The sequence below is a fragment of the Typopeltis vanoorti genome, chromosome 3, assembly GCF_054136105.1.
Source record: "Typopeltis vanoorti isolate ZY-2024b chromosome 3, IOZ_Tvanoo_1.0, whole genome shotgun sequence".
NCBI classification, from domain to species: Eukaryota; Metazoa; Arthropoda; class Arachnida; order Uropygi; family Thelyphonidae; genus Typopeltis; species Typopeltis vanoorti.
Window position 1 is genome coordinate 11,245,439 of NC_143551.1, and position 20,530 is coordinate 11,265,968.

The 20,530-nt window shown below is 35.9% G+C and overlaps 1 protein-coding gene across 3 annotated transcripts in view; it reads left to right on the forward strand.

Annotated features, from left to right (window-relative positions):
- LOC150107911 (U3 small nucleolar RNA-associated protein 6 homolog) overlaps positions 1–20,530 on the forward strand; it is a 52,237-nt gene that overhangs the window by 20,145 nt on the left and 11,562 nt on the right. For 2 of the 3 annotated variants that reach the window (XR_016548114.1, XM_090390538.1), the window contains exons 2-3: positions 12,346–12,412; positions 19,091–19,163. Coding sequence is in view for 1 of the 3 variants with exons in the window: in XM_090390538.1 (XP_090246664.1) it covers positions 12,346–12,412; positions 19,091–19,163 (140 nt within the window). In the remaining 2 variants the exon portion in view is untranslated. The remainder of the gene's footprint in view (positions 1–12,345; positions 12,413–19,090; positions 19,164–20,530) is intronic. The other variant, XR_016548115.1, reaches the window with a different exon arrangement.

The following is a 20,530-nucleotide window of genomic DNA, read 5'->3' on the forward strand; positions in this document are numbered from 1 at the left end:
AGGCACAAATAAGTGTCATTGTCCAGTTCCCTATTCTGATATTTGCCCACATCACTCAACTTGAGACTGCCTGCCATTCAAAAAGATTTGCCTCGTATTTTATGTTGAATACTATGGCTACTCCTTCTTTTCCTTGATTGTCATTTTCTGAATATAACAATTTGTATTTATTGTTCAGAAAGATCTGACCAGTTTTGGTCTTTTTTGTTTCAGTCACCCCTATTATGTCGATCTGGTACTTTTCTAATTCCTCAGCCAGCTCCATTTCTTTGCCATTCAGGCTTGTTATGTTGATAGTACCGATCTTTAACTCTGGTGATGTTGAGTTGGGGTGTGTTTTAGGGTTTTTTCCAGTAGCTGACTTTTCGCTGTTCGCCCTGGTTCCCTGGCTAAAACAACGGGGGCCTTGTTTAACTGGGCGAAGCCCCAGCTGGCATGAAATTTTGTCATGTTGTACTGTCATTTTCTATATTGGTTTAAGCCAGTAAGAATACAATTTGGTTGACTAAATTCCAAATTGCCAGCCCATCCTCGTTCGTTCAGTATATAGGTAGATACTCAGCAGGGTGCTCCACGAGAAGGTGAGGACTGGACATTAGGTCAGAAGCCCTGGTCGGTTCTCTGCATTCCTTTAAAGTCTATGTGGAGGTCTCCTCTCAGTTATGCAGCTTTGACCCAAAGTTCACAACTCAACAATGAACCAAATCATGTAATTTTGTTTTTAAAATCAGCATTTGTTTATTTGATTATGTAATTTCATAAAAATCTGCAATGAATTGGCTATCATATTCTCCAGATCTAATGGCCCCTGCTTCCTTTGGGATTTCCTGTAGAATAAGGTGTATGTGATCAAGCCACAAATATTCAACTGAAGGAGAACATTCTTGCAGAAATTAGGACTCTGCAGCTAGAAACATTAACAGCTATCATGGAAAGTACTATAGAAATGGCATGTCTTTGTGAAGCTTGAAAGTGGAAGGCATTTATGTGGTGTGGTTTTTCATAGCTAATAAAAAAAATCTTCAGGTTCTATATTTCATTATTAAAAAAAATAAGTATTTAATAAATAATAAAGTTATTTATTAAATATCCACCCCTCTCAAAGGGAAATCTCCTATACAAAAAGCATGATACCTGTTTTAAATGTTTATGCAAGATGAACTGTCTACCTTTTTTTTAATTTTAAAAATTAAGAAATCTTTTTATTAGACAGAATGCACTGAACACATAACTTGCTAATTTAGAAAGTAAATTATTATTTTATTTAAATTTTTTTATGTCATAAGATCATTCCTTTTTAATTTTTTTTCACTGCAGTGCTGTATTCAAAAATTCTCAGAAATTAGCACTCACATCAAGGAAAAATATCTTGAAATAACAGCAGAGAAATATGATATTACAGAAACTCGATGACTTTACAAAAGGCAAATCGTGTTTTTCTTTCCTTCATTATGATTTTATTTTGAGTACGTTTACCTTCATAATTCAGTCAGAAGCAACATGCCCTTTGATTGAAAATACCTGAATTTCACCCAGTCACACCTGACAAAAGGAACCTTCATATGAGCTTGTTGATTGAAGATAAGTTAGTCTCATGAAGAAGTGTCATGGTTTTTTCCTCCTGGAAACTAGGTTTTCGTTTTACATACATGCACACTGTCCAAAAAAATGTACACAGTCGACAGAATACTATGTGGACATGATTAACTACTTTTGTGGCATTAATTTATGATTCCCAGACATTAATTATGAGTCCTTGACTCTCTGGAGTTCTCAGATGATGATGATAATAACAATAATTAGGTTTATATATTGCTGAGTTTCTTGTTCATGACATTGGCCATTGACCTTCCCATGTTAAACAGATGATGTGATGATATTTGTACACCGAGTTTGACCACTTACATTTTAACGGTGAGTAGCACTCCTTGTAGCCCCAGTTTGTAAGTTTCATGAATCACAAGCATTCTACAGGGATGCTCATCTATCCTTGTAGATTAGCATATCTACAAGGATACTGTATCTCTAAGAAATATGTTAAACTTTTCATGCTTCTGGAACCATTCTCAAATAACTTGTACCTTGTGATATGCTGAATTCTTCGTTGTTGTAAGTGGGCATTATCAGATGTATATATAAACTGCAGGTAGCACTGCAGACTGGTGTAAGAGGAATTGCTTTTTGGTTACACATTAGACATTACACATTTCTTGACATCATTGGACTGAAGTCTGAATGTCACAGTCTAATTAAGCCTAATTATGCTTACCTTTCATCATAATTTTGTTGGACTGCTATATCTAGTATGTCCCTTAAGGGTATATATTTCCTCAGAGGATGTACTGTTGGATCCTACTTCGTCTTAATCTATACTTTGGATCTGACATTTAGTTATTACAATGTTCTTAACCTAAAAAAGTAGTTGCTAGTTGATTTCGAATACAAATATAGAGAAAATTTATATTTATAGACTGCGCCACTCTATATCTGGATTAGTTCAAGAATTGAAGATAAATCACCCCTCAACTATTACTCCTTAAAATATATACTGGCCGAGTATATTTAACTAACTTAATTCACCTGCTTTGGTTCGAATATTTTATGAATGGTGCAGTAAAAGAGATTCAGGAAAAACACAACTTTGGATTAACAAAAACAAACATTTAATTTTAAAATCACAAATTTTACACTTACGATCAAATCACTAATTAAGATATTATAAACACTTCAGCCTTTCTGATAATACTGTCATACAAACTCAGACAATGGTAAATTGTTATCTCTAACACAGTCTTCTCACAGTTCCTTAAGTTCCAAAATACAATAAAATCGCAGTAGCACCGCTTTACAAGCAAACACTTTTAAATTTTCACTTCAGTTAATCTTTGAGATAGTTACTGTTAACATAAGGAAATTCTAGGATGAAACTCACACGCTTGTCTGTACAGAAATATTAAGTTTGGGATAATCTTACCGATAATCTTTTATCTTCATCTACTTATACACAAACACTTTTTATAACCGTAAACACTTTTAACAATAAGCAGCACTCATTAAAATAAATCTAAGCATTAACTGAATTAATTCATGGGCACAATACATATAATCAGACGTTCTTGTATGAAGCACTACTGATCACTACTGAACACAATAATTCTTAAGTTGGGGTTTTATATGCACAGTTGTTCATTCCTCCGGCATTCAATTAATTCTTTAGGCAATATATTTCTAAGCACATCTAATGGTAAACCTCAATTTTTTGGCCTCTACTATACTTTAGTAACTTCGTGCTTTGCTTCAAGGTTCTGTATGTCCTTGAAAAGTTGAATCTCAATACAAATATCTCTAGTCTATTTAGTAGTCACTCAGCTGTCTTCCGTAGCTATAATTGTTATTCTACAACTTATTAGCTAACCGCCTCTCGACTAGTAGACTTTATTTAGCTGCTTGAGTGACTTGCCGACTCGCTATTATCGCACTGTAATTGCCGAATGCCTGATTCCAACCTAATGCCAATCTCTCTCTAATAAATCTCTAATCTCCTAATTCTCAGCGTTCTTTCCTTTTTATATCCATTGTTCCGCCTAAATTGTTCTCGTGATCTCAAACTCTTTTCAATAAACCTTCTCCTCACGTGTTGTTCCAAAACGTGGAAGCTATCTAACATACGTTTCCATGACAACAAAACATAATAAAATTGAGCTATTACATAACGTTAAACTTTACAAACAGGAATAAATAGAGAATATTTACATTTCAAATAATGCGCAGTTAAATTATCAAATACAAGTTCTTATAATATTAACATAGTAATAACTAAAATAGCTTAATATTTAATACAGTCTTTTCATTATTAATACATATATCTTTGATTAAATAATTTGATATTAGACAAAATTAAAGTAGTTATATGAATATTAAATTGTAAAATAAGTTGTTTACATTAAATAATATTTACAATTGTAGCCTTTGTGATGGAAGATCATGTTAAATGTAAATGAAGAATAAAATATACAAAACAATTTCATTCACAGTTTAACAGTACCATATGTAACATTCCAACAAAGTTAAGAATTCATGATTATCTTCTTTGATCAGTAACATTCTTCACAATTTATTTATTATAAATAATAGGTATATAAATTATATATATGTCTGAACTCATCATCAAAAGGTGAATTGGATAGTAAACAAATTACCATTTTTTGCTACAAATCCTATTTGTTTATCAAAAAAACAGAAGATGGTTATGTTACTAAAAGTTTATAGAAAACCTGCTGATTACATCTGTATTATAGTATTTAGATTATGAAAACAGATTGCAAGTATGTGGATTACAGACTAGTTAACAGGAGAAAGAGGGGTGGTATGATAGAGATCTGTAAACTTTTGAATGGGTATTATAGGAAGGTGGGGAGAGAACACGTGGGCATCCATGGAAGGGAAGTTTGTTCATAGTCAAGAAAGGGGTAAGAACTAGATTTTTCTTTCACAGAACAGTGAGTGAGTGGAATAGTTTACCTTAGAGGTAGTGAGTGCATCTAGTGTGAATGAATTTAAGAGAAGGCATGACAGCTGGTTTGGGTGATTTATACCCTCCCTCGATGAGTCCTTGACTCCCTGGAGGTCTCAGATAATAAGAAATACTAGCTGCCAGCTTTAATCAAAATCTTTCCACCACTCTAGCCAAAAATTTAGTATCATTACATTCATATCAATGCTTTGAAAAACAGAGCATTGTACATCTTGAGAGATATGAGCAAAAAAAGAAAGATTCTATAAATGGTAACCCTAAAAAGAGGTTACTTCATGCTATATGCAGAAAAGCTACCACATTCAAATACTGATACAAGGATTTTATTGCTCAGTGAAAGTTTCACTCGTTACTTTTTTTGTTACATGAATTAAATATTAGGATTGCTTACAAGCCACTTAAAACTCTATAGCATTCTGAGAGTTCCCCAAAACCAATCTTTCCCCCAAATACCCTGGAATTGACAAAATCTACTCTTGCCACTGTGATGTTATGAGTTATGTGTCTTATAGGAGAAAAGAAACAATAGGATTAACTGCACTATTTTTAAGCCTTTTACCTGTTACATGGACTGGACTATGCTTCTGCCTGCATTCAGAAAAAAATTTCATAACACCACATGTTAAGGCATGTTATGGAGTTATTTGCTCATGTAAAACAAGGTTTAATTTTGCAAGGTATTATTATTATTATTATTATTATTAAACAAGACATCATGGAGTCAAAGACTCATCTAGGAGGTCCTTTTATCTCACACACATCTCATCATACCGGGTCTTAAACACATTCAAACTCCTTGCAGACACCACACTCTCAGGCAAGGCATTCCAATCATTCACACCTCTGCACGAAAAAAACCTGCCTCTCACTCCCCTACTCACACCCTCTTTATACAGTTTCCAGGGATGACCTCTGGTTCTCCCCTGATCTCCCACTATTCGCTGTAGAACTTCTCCACCATTGATCCTATAGCAACCCCTTACCAACTTGTAGGTCTCTATCATATCTCCCCTCTTCCTTCTCTCCACTAGTCTCTGCAAATTACATCTTTTCAATCTTTCCTCATACTCGACATTCCAGAGGTCAGAAACTACCTTAGTCAGTCGCCTTTGCACCCTTTCCAACATCTCTTCATCCTTCTGAAAACCAGGTGACCAAATCTGGGCACAATAGTCCATGTGTGGCCTAATCAAAGCCTTATACAATGGAACAAGAATCTTCCTACTTCTACACGTCAGTGTCCTCCTCATCATTCCCAGAAGTCTTTGTGTTGTCTTCACAATTTTGGCGATGTGACCCCTAAATTTTAGATCCTTATCCACTATCACTCCCAGATCTCTTATTTCCTCTACTTCCAACAATATATTCTTACCAAGCATAAATTCTGCATCCCATCTTTGTTTTCCAAATTTTAAAACCTTACATTTTGCAACATTGAACTCACATCCATATTTGCTTGCCCAATCAATCAATTTATTCAAGTCTTCTTGCAAGGCCACAACATCTTTACTACTCTTTATGGTTCGTCCCAACTTTGCATCATCTGCAAACAACTGAATATCTCCATCCAAATCTTCGCCAATATCATTAATATACAAGTTAAATAGTAATGGCCCTAAAACAGATCCCTGAGGCACTCCACTAGTGACTTTCCTTTTCCTGGATATTGCACCCCCATACACAACTTGTTGATACCTATCAGATAGCCAGTCTCCAATCCAATGCACTAATCTAATATCCAACCCCATCTGCTGTAGTTTGACTGTCAACTTATCATGAGGTACTCTATCAAAAGCTTTTGCGAAATCCAAGTATATTACTGTGTATCCTTCTCCTCTGTCCAAGGAAGCAGTCACTTTATTGTAATAAGTAAGTAGATTACTAAAACACGACCTCCCTTTAGCAAATCCATGCTGTCCATCAAAGATTATACCATTGTTGTCAACCCAACTCTGGATTCTAGTTCTCACAAGCTTCTCCAACAACTTAACCACAACACCCGACACACAGATAGGCCTATAGTTTGATGCTTGAGTTCGATCACCTCCTTTATGAAGTGGCACAATCTTGCCCTCCTTCCACTCTTTAGGGACTTGACCAAGTGCAAGACTCGTATTAAAAAAATATGTCAAGTCAGGTGTCAACACTCTGGCACATTCCTTCAGAATACGCGGTGATATATTATCAAGTCCCGCAGCCTTATTTACATCTAGTTTACTCAACTCCCCAAACACCTCTTGCTCACTTACAGTCAGTCTCTCCTCCCCATCATCAACTGCTCTTAATCTCTCCATGAAGTCACATTCACAAGATTGAAAGATCTTTATGAACTGCTCATTAAGTATCTCCACCACACATTCTGCAACAGCTGTCTTTATACCATTTCCTCCAATCAATGTCATCCTTCCATAATCATTCTTTCTTTTGCTGGCTACATATCGAAAGAACTCCCTAGGATTCTTTTTAGCTTCATTAGCTAACTGCTGTTCATACCTCTCTTTAGCTACTCTCACCAACCAAGTCACTCTCCTTGCCTGGTCTTTGTAGAACTCATGAAATTGGTTACTTCCACTTCTCTTATGCTGCCTCCACAATGCCCTTTTTCTCTGTATTGCATGCTTAATCTCTTTATTCATCCATCTCACACCTAACTTATTTAACCTTCTCACCCGTGGTATACATTTAGACATTGCATCCACTAAATATTTTTTGAAAATCCCCCAAGCTGCATTGATCTCTTTTCCAGCTAACTCCTCATTCCATGCTACACCTGCAAGCTGTCTCCTGAGCTCTTCATAATCACCCCCCTTGTAGTTCCACATATACCCTTTTTTCACAGGGGTCCTTGCACTGCTGGCAACCACCCAAGTAATCACCTCATGGTCACTTTCACCAATTTGTGGATGATTTGATACCTCATTGATAATTACATCCTCCGATGAGATGACCAAATCCAAGACCCTTAATCCTCTTGTGCCCTCTGTTACATACTGTCTGAGGTAGTTATCCCTCAAAAACTCAAGAAACTCATTTTCTTTACTTCCAGTTGCTATCTCTTCATTCCAGTCTATATTGCCATAATTAAAATCACCCATAATGATCACCCTTTTCTTATTTGCTTGGCTTATTTGACTATACATTTCACTATCACCACCATCCACATTACCAGGTCTATAACAACATCCCACCAAGTATTTTATTCTATTCACCTCTATCTCACACCATACTGCCTCAAAACCACTGGCCCCATTTCCCCCTTGCATCTCTACCTTGTATGGACATAACTCTTTCTCTATCATCAATAGCACTCCCCCTCCCTTTTTACCCCTTCTATCCTCACGAAACACATCATACCTTTCCATCTCTATTCCTGTCAGGATGTCATCCTCATCTAACCATGTCTCACTTATTCTGACAATCTCTGGGTGCACAGACGCAATTAGTGCAACCATTTCATCTGCCTTGTTTCTTATACTTCTAGCATTGGTATACAAACACAACAACTCATTTCTGGATCTACAGCTAGTTCCACTGATACCACTCACTCGATGTGATCTCTCCATGCTGGACTGGGGCCATTTCCCTTTCTGCTTCTTCATTTTAGAACCCTTTGCAATTCCATCTGTTTCCTTTTGATCCCTGATCATCCCATTACTTTCCTGCCTACACATTCTCTCACCTCCTCTTGGAGCATCCACCTTTCTCACGCTGTGTATCCCTGTCCACCCTGAGCCTCCCCGTTTCCCTGCTCCTCTTGCACACCCATTCTCTCATTATCTATACTCATACCACTCACTTCCACATTCATTTCCACTCCTTCAATCTCTCCTGTCTTACTCTCCTGCTCTTCCACATCACTCCCCTCTTGATCTGATTCATTCTCTCTATTCACTTCTCTACCTTCCAGCGGCAGTCTTTCCAAGCGACTCACACCATAACCACTCAAATGCAGTCCATCGCTCCCATACAGCTCACTTCGTCCCTCAAACTCATTCCACACATTAACAAACTCTACTCCCATCTCCTCACACATTTCAGCCAGAATATCATTCATAATCCTTGCTCTCAGCCTCATTTCACCACAATCATACCTAGGCAACACACTGACCACCCTTCCTGTCACACTATTCTCCTTTATCTTTCCAAGCAGTCTCCTGACATTCATTTTGACATGCTCTTTGTTCTCTCTCAAATCATTTGTTCCAATTAATACAATTAACTCTTTTGCTCGTTCCCGCCTCATGTTCAATGCCTCAATCACTCTACTCATTTTACCGCCTGGAAAACATACCTTGTGCATTTTATCCTCTAGCACACCTTTAATAATGGAGTCGCCATACAACGCCACTCGCTCATCTTTTGTTAACTCTTTCATGCCATCATGATTTATTTTAATAGTTTTGACCTGCATTCTCTTAATTTCATTCCGCATCCATTTCATTTCTTGCATCATCCAATCCAATTCACCTTCTGAACCTCGCGACACATTCACTCTATCATTAAATCTTTCTAACTTTCTAACTCTCGACCCTCTCTTCTCACTTTCCCTCTCATTCATCCTTCTTTGTTTCCGTACTTTCGGTCCAACATACGTCCAACTTTCACTGTCATTCTTCTCACTTTCACTCTCACATATCTTTCTTTGTTTCCGTACTTTCGGACTAACATGCGTCCAACTTTCGCTATCATTCTTCTCACTTTTACTGTCATTCATCTTTCTTTGGTTCAGTACTTTCGTTCCAACATGCGTCCAACTTTCGCCATCAGTCATTCTTTTTTCGTTATCATTCATTCTTTCGATTTTTTTTACTTGCGGTTTCTGCACCACGCCATTTCTACTTTCATTCGTTCTCTCAATTTCGTTTCTTTCCGCCTCACTTTCGTCCCTTTTAACATCCGTTACGGTTGTCAAATCGCTCTTTTTCTTTTTTCCTGATTTTTTTAACATTTTTTCGCCTGTCTTTCTCGCCATTCTCTTTCAAACGTGCACTCACGACACAATCGGTACTAGCACTTTCTGTCATCAACTTCATATTCGCATTCATCAATTCCTCGTTCAGGTCACATTTCGCACACACCCTTCTTCCATCCGCACTAAACATCCACAAATCATTTATGTAATCGAAGGAATACATATAACAGACCTCACACTTAACGAACCTACTGAAATCCAAATTAAAATCATGGAATGACAATGCAGCCGCCATTTTTTTTCTCTGCAGGTTACTAGGTTTAATATTAACGTTTTCGTATTTAGTTTAAGCAAGAAAAAAACCCCCACACTAATAATATCGGTAGCGTACAACGTTTACAGCCGATCTTACTTAAACAATTACTCATATATACTTAATTATTCCTAGTAAAACTTATCTGAATCAGGAGCTCTTCAAAGCACATTCGTAGCGCGGTACTATCAATGTAAGATATGCTGTAAGGTATGCTGAAATCAGTTCAGGTTTAGGTTATTTATATATTTTAAAGAAGTGCTGATTGTAAACTTGTAAAGCTAACGATCAAAAATAATGATATGGAAATTGTTCACAAATTATAGCCTCAGATTAAAATATTGTAAAGGTTAAAATTGCGCATTATGTTGATTTGATGTAACAGAATGTTAAAAGTAATTGTTAAAGTTAAGGAGATTATACTGGATTATGTTGGCGACATACAAGTAAACAAAGGTATTGAAGGCCGTTCAGATGTAAATTTTTCCCACCAACTCTGAAGGTCAAAACACCAGTGACATAAGTTATTTAAGGAAGATTCGGGGATCTCTGACACTGAAAACAAGGAGCTTTCAAATCATATAAAAGAGGCCTTGAGAACCTAGAGGGGGCTCTCTGTTTGGAAGTTTAGGTTGGAGGCTGTTCTAGGAGTTCGAGGAGTTTATTCATCTTGCGGAAGTAGAAAGCAGGAGAGGAAGGTCATTCTACGGAGATGTAATTCCAGCAACGTAACATGCCATATGTGGCGTCGACAGTAGATCCAATAACCAACGGTGAGCTATGCTACAGATCCCGGAGGAGGACCACCAAAAGCAGTTCAGAAAAGGCTAGGATATGGGACTGAGGAAAGCAGTCAGCAGAACTGCCAAAAGTCATCCAGACTGGTAGGACTGTATTTGTTTCTACAAATTTGTGAGTAGATTTTAATATGTTGATTGAGATTGCGATCAAGAATTGTATGTCCACTGAATGTAGCTTTGTTAAAATTAGTTGTTAAGTCGCTATAGGAAGTAATTGAGACTGAAAGTTAGCTAAAATATATTTATTGAGAAGAATGTTAGCCAGTGATATTGATTGTAACAGCCAGAAATTGTCTACAGTTGGTAAAGCAAGTTTTTCTTAACATTGTGAATTGCAGTTCTATATTGTAAGGTTATGACTTTAAGTTTAAAGCAGGAATTAGAGAGAATTTGTTTTTATTGTATTGTGCTTAAAGTAAAATAAATATGTTTTGTTTGTCTAAAAACTATCATCTGATTTTGACCAATGCACTGTCTCACAAAAATAACTGAACCTGTGTGCTTAAATTAGAGAAATTGCCATGACTGACTATGTAAGGTGTTATTTTAGAAAGTGATCTATTCTATAAGTGTTATAACTATTCTTCCTATGCCATAACGTTAATTCAGGGTGGCACAGTCGAAAAACCAAATATATTTTCTCTAAATTATATCTCGTGATAAATAGTTAACACTGGATCTGTGAATTGCCTATTCTAGAGATCTTTTCACTAAGAGTGCTAACACTGGTAGGCAGGGCCGCCCAGAGAAATTTTCGGGCCCATGACAAGTCTGTGCACTTAAAAAAGTGCATCCCTTTTGTTTAATAAAAAAAAGCCATATAAAACATTAAACATTTATTTAAAAAAAGTGTACAATAAATTCAAAATTTGATACATTACATACCATACAGAATACAAACATTAAATAAAAAGAGAATTTTTAAATTTTTATTGCCTCATCCAGTTCCTCACTTTGTGGTTAGCAAAATCTTTAATCACCTCATCATAATCAATTTTCATAGCCAGGTCATGTTCTATTGATAGCAAACAAAACCTTCATCTATCAAAATACTAACAAGAATGAAGCATTCTGGCAGGGAACATTACTGTTAATGCACTTACTAGTTAGTGCAGCAGACTGCAACAACCTTGCATGAACGCCTATTGACGTCGTCACCCGCTCTAACTACAGCAATCCGTGCCGAGAGAATCAGTGTCTTCTGGACAGTCACGGCTAGCTAATGAGTGTAGCCATCTGTCCAAAACAAAACACAGTATCATTCTCGATATGCCATTATCCTTTATCATTGTTGTATTATTGCGAAAATTAAAACCATGCATTATAAACACAGTTATGTGACACGTCAGGGCCCAAGTCAGGCCCCTCGATGCTGGGCCCGTGACAAAAGTCTCAGATGTCACCCCCTCTCAGATGGCAGCCTTGCTTGTAGGTAGTATAAAAGATTACAAGCGGGGACTAAATTAATCGGTTTAAGATGGCAAATGGTAAAGAGAACTTAACAGAAAGATTTAAAAGAGTAGAAGTAAAGTACACATAGGAAAGAGAATAAGATAAGAAAATTAAATCATAGAATATAACAAAGGTAGCAGATCAACAGTTCGTAATTAATAACATCATCATAATTATTACAAATGCTGCAGATAAAATATTACAATTGAAAGATGACGATGATAAGAAGAAAAATGAATTTTTTCAAACATTTTTTGAGTTTTTTTTTTTTTTTTTTTTTTTTTTGTTGTTGTTGTTGTTGTTCTGTAATTCCATTAATTTTTTTCCCCTTCAGATTACTGAATTTAAGGCCTTTGTTACCACAGTTATTCAAAATAATGATAGCCATTGAAGAATCACAGGTGAGTTCTAATAAATTGAACTTTTTTTGTAAAAATTATTTGGGAAGAATATCATCAGTTTTGCTTCTTGTAAATGTTATTTCTGATATACGTTGTGAATTGCACTTCACATGCAGGCTGATTATACATGACACCTCTTTTACCTTGTGGTAATGTTAATGTCATTGTTTCTCTCTAATTTCTTAACTTATGTACTTTTTTTTTTCTCTATTATCTTTTCTTGTATGTAGCCTAACTAGATTTTTCCTAGGGATATTTCCTTTTCAGATACTGGCAAATTTGTATTTATACTGTGCCAGCCAGTATCCTATAACAGGAATTTTTTCAAGTTCAGGAAATTATTCCTAGATTCATTGGCATACACTCTAACACACACTTAAATAGATATCGGTACTTTGCAGTCGTGACCAATGATCTATTACTTAAACATATATATCTAAAATTTCTCCCGCTATTGTTCTAATTTTATAAGTGGTAATTTGCTATCTTGAATTCAAGCATGACTCAGGCATATGCAATAAAACATGTTTATTGGAACTAAATGATAATTACAACTAAGTTGAATCAAAATACTAAAACTTCTAAATCTCTTGCTAAGTTAAATCTCATGCTGAGATAATTAAACAATTCTAAATTAATCAAGTTCACCTAGACAGATCAAATTGTTAATCACACAGAACAATAGAAAGCAATGACAATATTACACTAAATTAAGATTCTCTCATTCATGCTATTCATAGAGTACATATTATACAACTTGTTGCTTTCTCAGTTAAGGTTATCTACTAAACAAATTACATGTATTACTTCAGTCACATAAAATTAGATTCATTCCTGACAGTTCCTTCTTCAACAGAATTTGCTTTCTCAAAATACGAAATCTTATCAAAGTTCTCTAAGGATTGTCCACATGACTTAATCAAACACAAATTTCTATCTTCTATCACTTCCGTAACAAATAACAAAGATCTCTACATTACCCAGTTCTTTTCGAAGGTCTATTAACTACCACGTGTTGTTCTGGTCATCCTTCGATCAGCTATCTCGGTGCCTGGCTTTTGGCTACGTTGTCCTTTCTACTGTTCCCTAACTCGAACTAGTTTCTGCCGTGGTTGAGGGCTATCTCTGCTCCTTTCTGATAGGACATCCAACGACTGGCATGATTTCTGCATAGGCTGATGATTAGCGTACAGCTCCGCGTGGAATCTTGTTCAGCATAATCAGGAAAATGGCCTGCTGTCTGACATCATAGAACCCTGATTTGTCCTTTCTCCGACCACCAGTCAAGATTCCTCGAGATGAAATCCAGAACAAAAAGAGGCCTTGCAATATGGCACACATTGCCTTATATTCTGTGTTCTAGAGCCCTCTTTTCTGTATCCTTTTTTCTGCACAACTCTTAGTTTTAATGCCCTTAAGATGATCCTTATTCTTCCTATTGCTGTTAGGTGCTGTCTTCAAGGAAAGAGCACTTACGTTATTCGGTGTTACGACTGATATGCATTTCAGATGCGACCTTTGCACTGTTGCTCATTACTGTCTGGCGATTTACGTTATTTTAGATAGCTTAATAGGATACAAATTTAAGCCAGTATTTTCTTTACATATAATCACTAATTTGTACACAAAGTTCTTTACATGGTATTACAATTCTACTAAAAGGAGGTAATTCTATTTCTATTTACAATTAGTACTTTATTTCTTCTGCTCGAGTACAAGTTTTTTCTCTCAGCTAATTTTTCTGACTTGTTAAATCCTGAATGAATTGTTTCCTTTTAAAGGTTCTTCATTCAGGATGTAACAATAATATGGAAATACTGGCTGCACAAAATTGCACCCCGGGCCGTGTTTTGGACAACTTAACACTGTTAACTTCTGGTCTGAATAAAGTAAAATCTTAGTAATTGATTAATTGTATAATTTATTTTATTTTATATAGTATTCTGAGTTAATTTCATTACAATAGAATGAATATAATTTATATTTTATTGATAATTTGATGTTTTAAATAGTTTGAAATATTTCCTAAAAAAAACAGTACATACTTTCTGTTCACTATATTTGTTTATCAAATAATATAACCCTATTATGGCAAAAAGTTGTTAGAATGTTAATGACAAATGATGATCATTAACATATCATGAAAACTTAAACGGCAGTCAAGGAAAAGAACAAAGCATGTCGAAAGTTTATGACTAGTAAGTCAGCATGTGCCTGGGAATAAGATTGAGAATAAGAGAAAAATGTGAAGCAGCTTATAATACTAGCTAAACAAAAGTCATGGGAAGACCTTGGTAATGATATAGAAAATAAATATCAGGAAGGTGGCAAAATATTCTGGAGGCAATTGAAAACGCTTATAAACGAAAAAAAAAAAGAGAAGTATAAAAGGAATCTGAGATAATAAAGGAGACATGAAAACTGAAGATAAAGATATTCTAGGTATCTAGGAAAATTACTTTGAAGGAATCCAAAATAAAACAAGAAATGATAGCACAGTGATATTCATAACGAATGCTGTCAGGTGCATACAGTACTAAATTAGAGCCATCAAACACCTGAAATGTGGAAAGGCAACTGGAGATATTTGACCAGAAATGCTCATATGGAGATCATGTTGAAAGGCTTAATGGAATATAGATATATACAGCACTTGGAAAGCATTAAAACTGATTTATAATGCTTCCAATATTTTGTTTCAGTCACTGAGACATCTTCAGGGATGACAAAAAAAAAAACTATTGTAACACACACTCAAATACAACACAATACTAAGTGAAACACCTGGGTGACTCTAAAGTCCTATCTTGGTAGTGTGCCCTCTATGGCATTTGTAGGTTGGCTAGGGTGTACGGTAGTATCTCTGATAACTAATGTTTCCCAAGCGTCTCTGGCTGAATCATTCGGGTTTTTTTCATGGCTTGCCACTATATAACCAAACCTTGCAGAATCAGTGGCAAACCTTGAAGAAAACCCCGATTGATTCAGCCAGAGAAGCATGTGGTGAGGTTGTCTGCAAGGATAGAAAAATCAGAACTCCATGGTGGACACAGGAAGTTAAAGTGCAATGAAGGAAAAGAAGAAAGCATATCAAAAGTTCCTGACAAATAAGTCAGCTTGTGCTCTCAGAGAATTCAGAGACAAATGTAAGAAAGCGAAACATTGTGTAAAACTAGCTAAACAAAAGTCATGGGAGGACTTTGCCAAGAACATAGAAAATAAATATCAAGAAGGTGGTAAGATATTCTGGAGGTTGTTGAAGAAGCTTAGAGATGATAAAGGTGACATGAAAACAGGAGAAAAAGATATCCTTGAAGTATGGAGGATTTGAAATTGGAAGTGATCACTATTTAGTCTTGAGAAGGATAAACTTGAATTTCATATTGAAAAGAATAACATGTAAGAAAGTTTTAAAGTGAATAAAAGTTGAGCAGCTCCCAGATGTGAACTGTAGACTAAAATACACAAAGATTATTGAAGAAAAAATGAAAGAGTTTGAGAACAGAAATCAAACCTTGGAGATTCAGTGGCAAACTCTGAAGAAAACATTGATTGATTCTGCCAGAGAGGCATGTGGTGAGGTTGTGTGCAAGGATAAAAAAATCAGAACCCCCTGGTGGACACAGGAAGTTAAAGAGGCAGTGAAGGTAAAGAAGAAGGCATATCAAAAGTTCCTGGCAAATAAGTCAGCTTTTACTCTTACAGAATACAGAGACAGATGTAAGAAAGTGTGTAAAACTAGCTAAACAAAAGTCATGGGAGGACTTTGGCAAGAATATAGAAAATAAATATCAAGAAGGTGGCAAAATATTCTGGAGGTTGTTGAAGAAGCTTAGGAATGGAGGAAAGAAAGAGTGCTGTAAAAGGAGTTAGAGATGATAAAGGTGACATGAAAACAGGAGAAAAAGATATCCTTGAAGTATGGAGTAATTACTTTGAAAAACTGCTAAATGAAACAAACAGTGATGACAGCACAGTGATAAAAAACACTGACCAGGCATGCAGTCAGGAATACATATCCATACTTGAAGTAGAAAATGCCATCAAAGGCTTGAAATGTGGAAAGGCAGCAGGAGTAGATGATATTCGACCAGAAATGCTGAAGTATGGTGGTATAAAAGTCTTAGTGGCTGCACTGCATAGTTCACAAAACCTGGACAGAGGGACGAATTTCTAATGATTGGAGTAGAGCTCTAATAGTGCCCATATATAAAAAGGGAAATAAAACTGAATGTGAGAATTACAGAGGTATTTCCCTATTGAGTGTTCCTGGCAAGATCTATGCAAGTATACTTGAGAAACGGTTGAGAAGAATTGTGGAAGAAAAGCTTGGTGAAGAACAAGCTGGATTCAGGCCAAATAGAGGCTGTCAGGATCAGATCTTCACTTTACGACAAATAGTCGAGAAAGCATGGGAATATAACAGATATCTGTATTTAAGTTTTGTCAATCTGGAAAAGGCATATGACAAACTGCCAACAGGGAAGCTATTCAATACGCTACATTTATATAGGATCAATGGGGTTATTATATCAAGCAATACTTAGTCTGTATTTGAGTTGTAAGTCGGCAATTAAAATTGAAGGATGTACAGGAAGATGTACATTATTCCCTCTGTTATTCATTATCTATATGGATCACATTATGAAGGAAAGTGGTATAGACATGATATCAGAATTCGAGATGTTAATGTCATCTCTTTGCTTTATGTGGACGATGTTATACTTCTGAACAAATCCACTACATGTTTGCAAGATTCCCTGACTAAATTGAATAACTGTTGTAATAGATATGGTATGAAGATACAATGAAAATAGGTAAAATGTTGAAAATGTCAACTGTGTTGTGACAGGGAACCTGTAAAACAAGTAAAACATTTAAGCTACTTAGGCACGGTTTTTAGTGAAGATGGTAAATTAAATATGCAGATAGACAACAGAATCAACAAAGCTGGTATGGTGGGAAGTCAATTGAATAAATTTATATGGAATAAGACAGAAATTAGTCGGAACACTAAATTAGCCGTATACAAGACAGTGTTCATACCAATTTTAACTTATGGATCTGAGAGCTGGGTCAGAAGTAAAACACTTGACCAAAGACTAGAGTCCACAGATATGAGAGTCCTGAGAAAGATTAGAGGTGTAAACACTGTCTTGTACACTGGCATCAACGGCAATAGCATATTAAAAACGAGGATATTAGGAAAGAACTTGACATTGTCAGCATCCAGGAGTGCGTTAGCAGAGCTAATCTGAGGTGGTATGATTACTTAAACAGAATGGGCGAGGAAAAATTAGCAAAACAAGTGTTCTCTGCCATGTTGGCAGGAAAACAATCCAGAGGAAGACCAAGATATAGGTGGATTGATATGGTACAATGTGCCTTAGACGATAGAAATATAAGATCTGATATTGATAATATTGGACTGTTGACAAATAATAGACTGATTTGGAGGAAAATTGTAGATAGGAAGTTAGTAATGGCGTAAATTTTTCATGTAGTACTATCATATCCTGTATTGAGGGTACATGTCAGAAATTTGAAGATGATGATTTGGTGATGAAATTTGGGAAGTTTTATGCATCCATATTTATTTAAATTCAGTTGATTTCTGAGTTCTGTCACAGATTCTAAATAGTCTTTCTTTTTTGAATATACTATGGTGGAGCATGGTGGGTTTTTTTTTCAGGAGATCCTGTGGGTTGCTATCAGGTCTAAAACATGGTCTGCAAGGCCAGATTAACCATAGTGATAATTGCAGGTGTATGATTTGTGTTCTAAGCAGATGGTTGGTGATCTACCTGTCTGTCCAGCTTGCAGGAACAGGGTACTTTTATAAACTCCAGGCACTGAGAGAGGAGGGTGAGAGGGGACAACCCATAGTGGTTCTATTGGCTGCAGTGAATACAGATATAAAAAAGTAATCAGTTCCTCCCCCATTCCTTGGCCATCTCTTCAGAAGGATTTCAGAAATGCCATATCCATACCTTACATCCGTGGCACATCAGAAAAAATAGCCAAGCCCTTAAAAAAGTACAACCTCCACACATTGTTTAAGCCCCACGTGTAAGCTTTCTACCCTTATCCTTTCTACCAAAGATCTTCTCCCTCCTCTCTCAGTGCCTGAAGTTTATAAAGTACCTGGTTTCTGCAAGCTGGCTTACTTTGGACAGACAGCTAAATCAGCAACCATCCACTTAGAAGAACAGTAATCATACATCTGCAATCACGACTATGGTCAGTCTGAACTTGCAGACTATGTTTTAAATACAACCCACAGGATCTCCTAGAAATGAAAGTTCTGAGAAAAATTAGAGAGTGAACAGATAGATGGCAGTGGCAGAATAATATTAAAAAATATTACAAAAGAACTTAATATTGTGAGCATTCAGGAATGTGTTAGCAACATTGAATGTAGCTGATTTGGTTGCTTAAACAGAATGTAGAAGGAAATGTTAGCAAAAGATGCTTGATACCAGGAAAAATAACCTAGAGGATGACTAAGATCTAGGTGAATTGATATAGGTAGAAGTGCCTTAGACTGAAATATAAGATCTAACAATGTGAATATCCTGACAGATAACTAATTTGGAGGAAGAATTGCTAATAAGAAGTTAGTAATGTTATGAATATTTAAAGCTGTACATAGTTAAATTATTATTTTATTTTTTTTAGCCAAAATCATCCATAAAGAAGTTTAGAAAATGCTATGAAGATGCTTTGTTTGAATTTGGTTACAGTGATATTAGTAAGTTGAATAGCTTTTAATCCCATTACAGTATTAAGTCAATTTTCATAAAGCATCTTACTATTATGTTAAAATTTCTGCTTGGCTTGAAGGGAGTTTAGATTTAAAAAAAAATGATGATATGCATTTTAACAATATTTCAAACTGCAAGTTTTGTTAATCTTTCCTCTCATATTCTGTTTAGCACGTTCGCTGCCAACTACGAGTATACTCGTATGATGTTTACTGCCGGCAACGAGATTACTGTACTGACCTTGAAGAAGTGAAAATGCTTGGCTTGTGGAGCTAGCATCAAAACTGTGTATTCTCATAGATAGTATATGCTCTGCACAAGCCAACGACGAGTATACTTGTATGACGCTTACCGCCGGCAACGAGATTACAGTACTGACCTTGAAGAAGTGAAATTGCTCGGCGTACGGGAACAGACTATGCCAAAGTAGCGTGGCAGCGAATGTGTTAAGTGGCCATATCACTGAGATTAGCCCTGCAAATGCATTCCTGGATGCTGACAATGTCAAGTTCATTCCTAATATCTTCATTTTCAGTATGATATTGCCATTGATACCATCTGTTCTTTTCTATAATCTTTCTCAGGACTCTCATATCTGTGGTCTCTAGTCTTTGGTCAAGTGTTTTACTTCTGAATCAGCTCTCAGATCCATAAGTTAAAGCTGGTTTGAACACAGTCTTGTATACAGTGCTAATTTAGTGTTCTGACTAATTTCTCTCTTATTCCATATGAATTTATTCATTTGACTTCCTACCATACCAGCTTTATTGATTCTGTTGGCTATTTCCATATTTAATTTACCATCTTCAGTAAAAATAGTGCCTAAGTAGGTGAAATGTTTTACTTGTTCCACATGTTCTATGTTCACAATGCAATTGACATTTTCAACAATTCTGCCTATTTTCATTGTCTTTGTCTTTTTATTGCTGACCTTCATACCATATCTATTACAACAGTTATTCACTTTAGTCAGGGAATCTTGCAGACTTGTAGCATATTTATTTAGAAGTATAACATCATCTGCATGAAGTAAAGAGCTAAGATTAACACCTCCAATTTTGCTATCAGGTTTAATACCACTTTCCTTCATAATGTGATCCATATGATAATGAATAACAGAGGGGATAATGTACATCCTTGTCTGACACCAGATTTAACATTAAACCTTCTTGTAATTCCTTCAATTCTAACTGCTGACTTAGATCTCAAATAAAGACTAAGTATTGCTTGATATATTGTCCCATTAACTCCATATAACTTTAACGTTTTGAATAGCTTCTCTCTCTCTTGGTACCTTGTCATATGCCTTTTCCAGATCTACAAAACTTAAATACGGATTTTTGTTATATTCCCA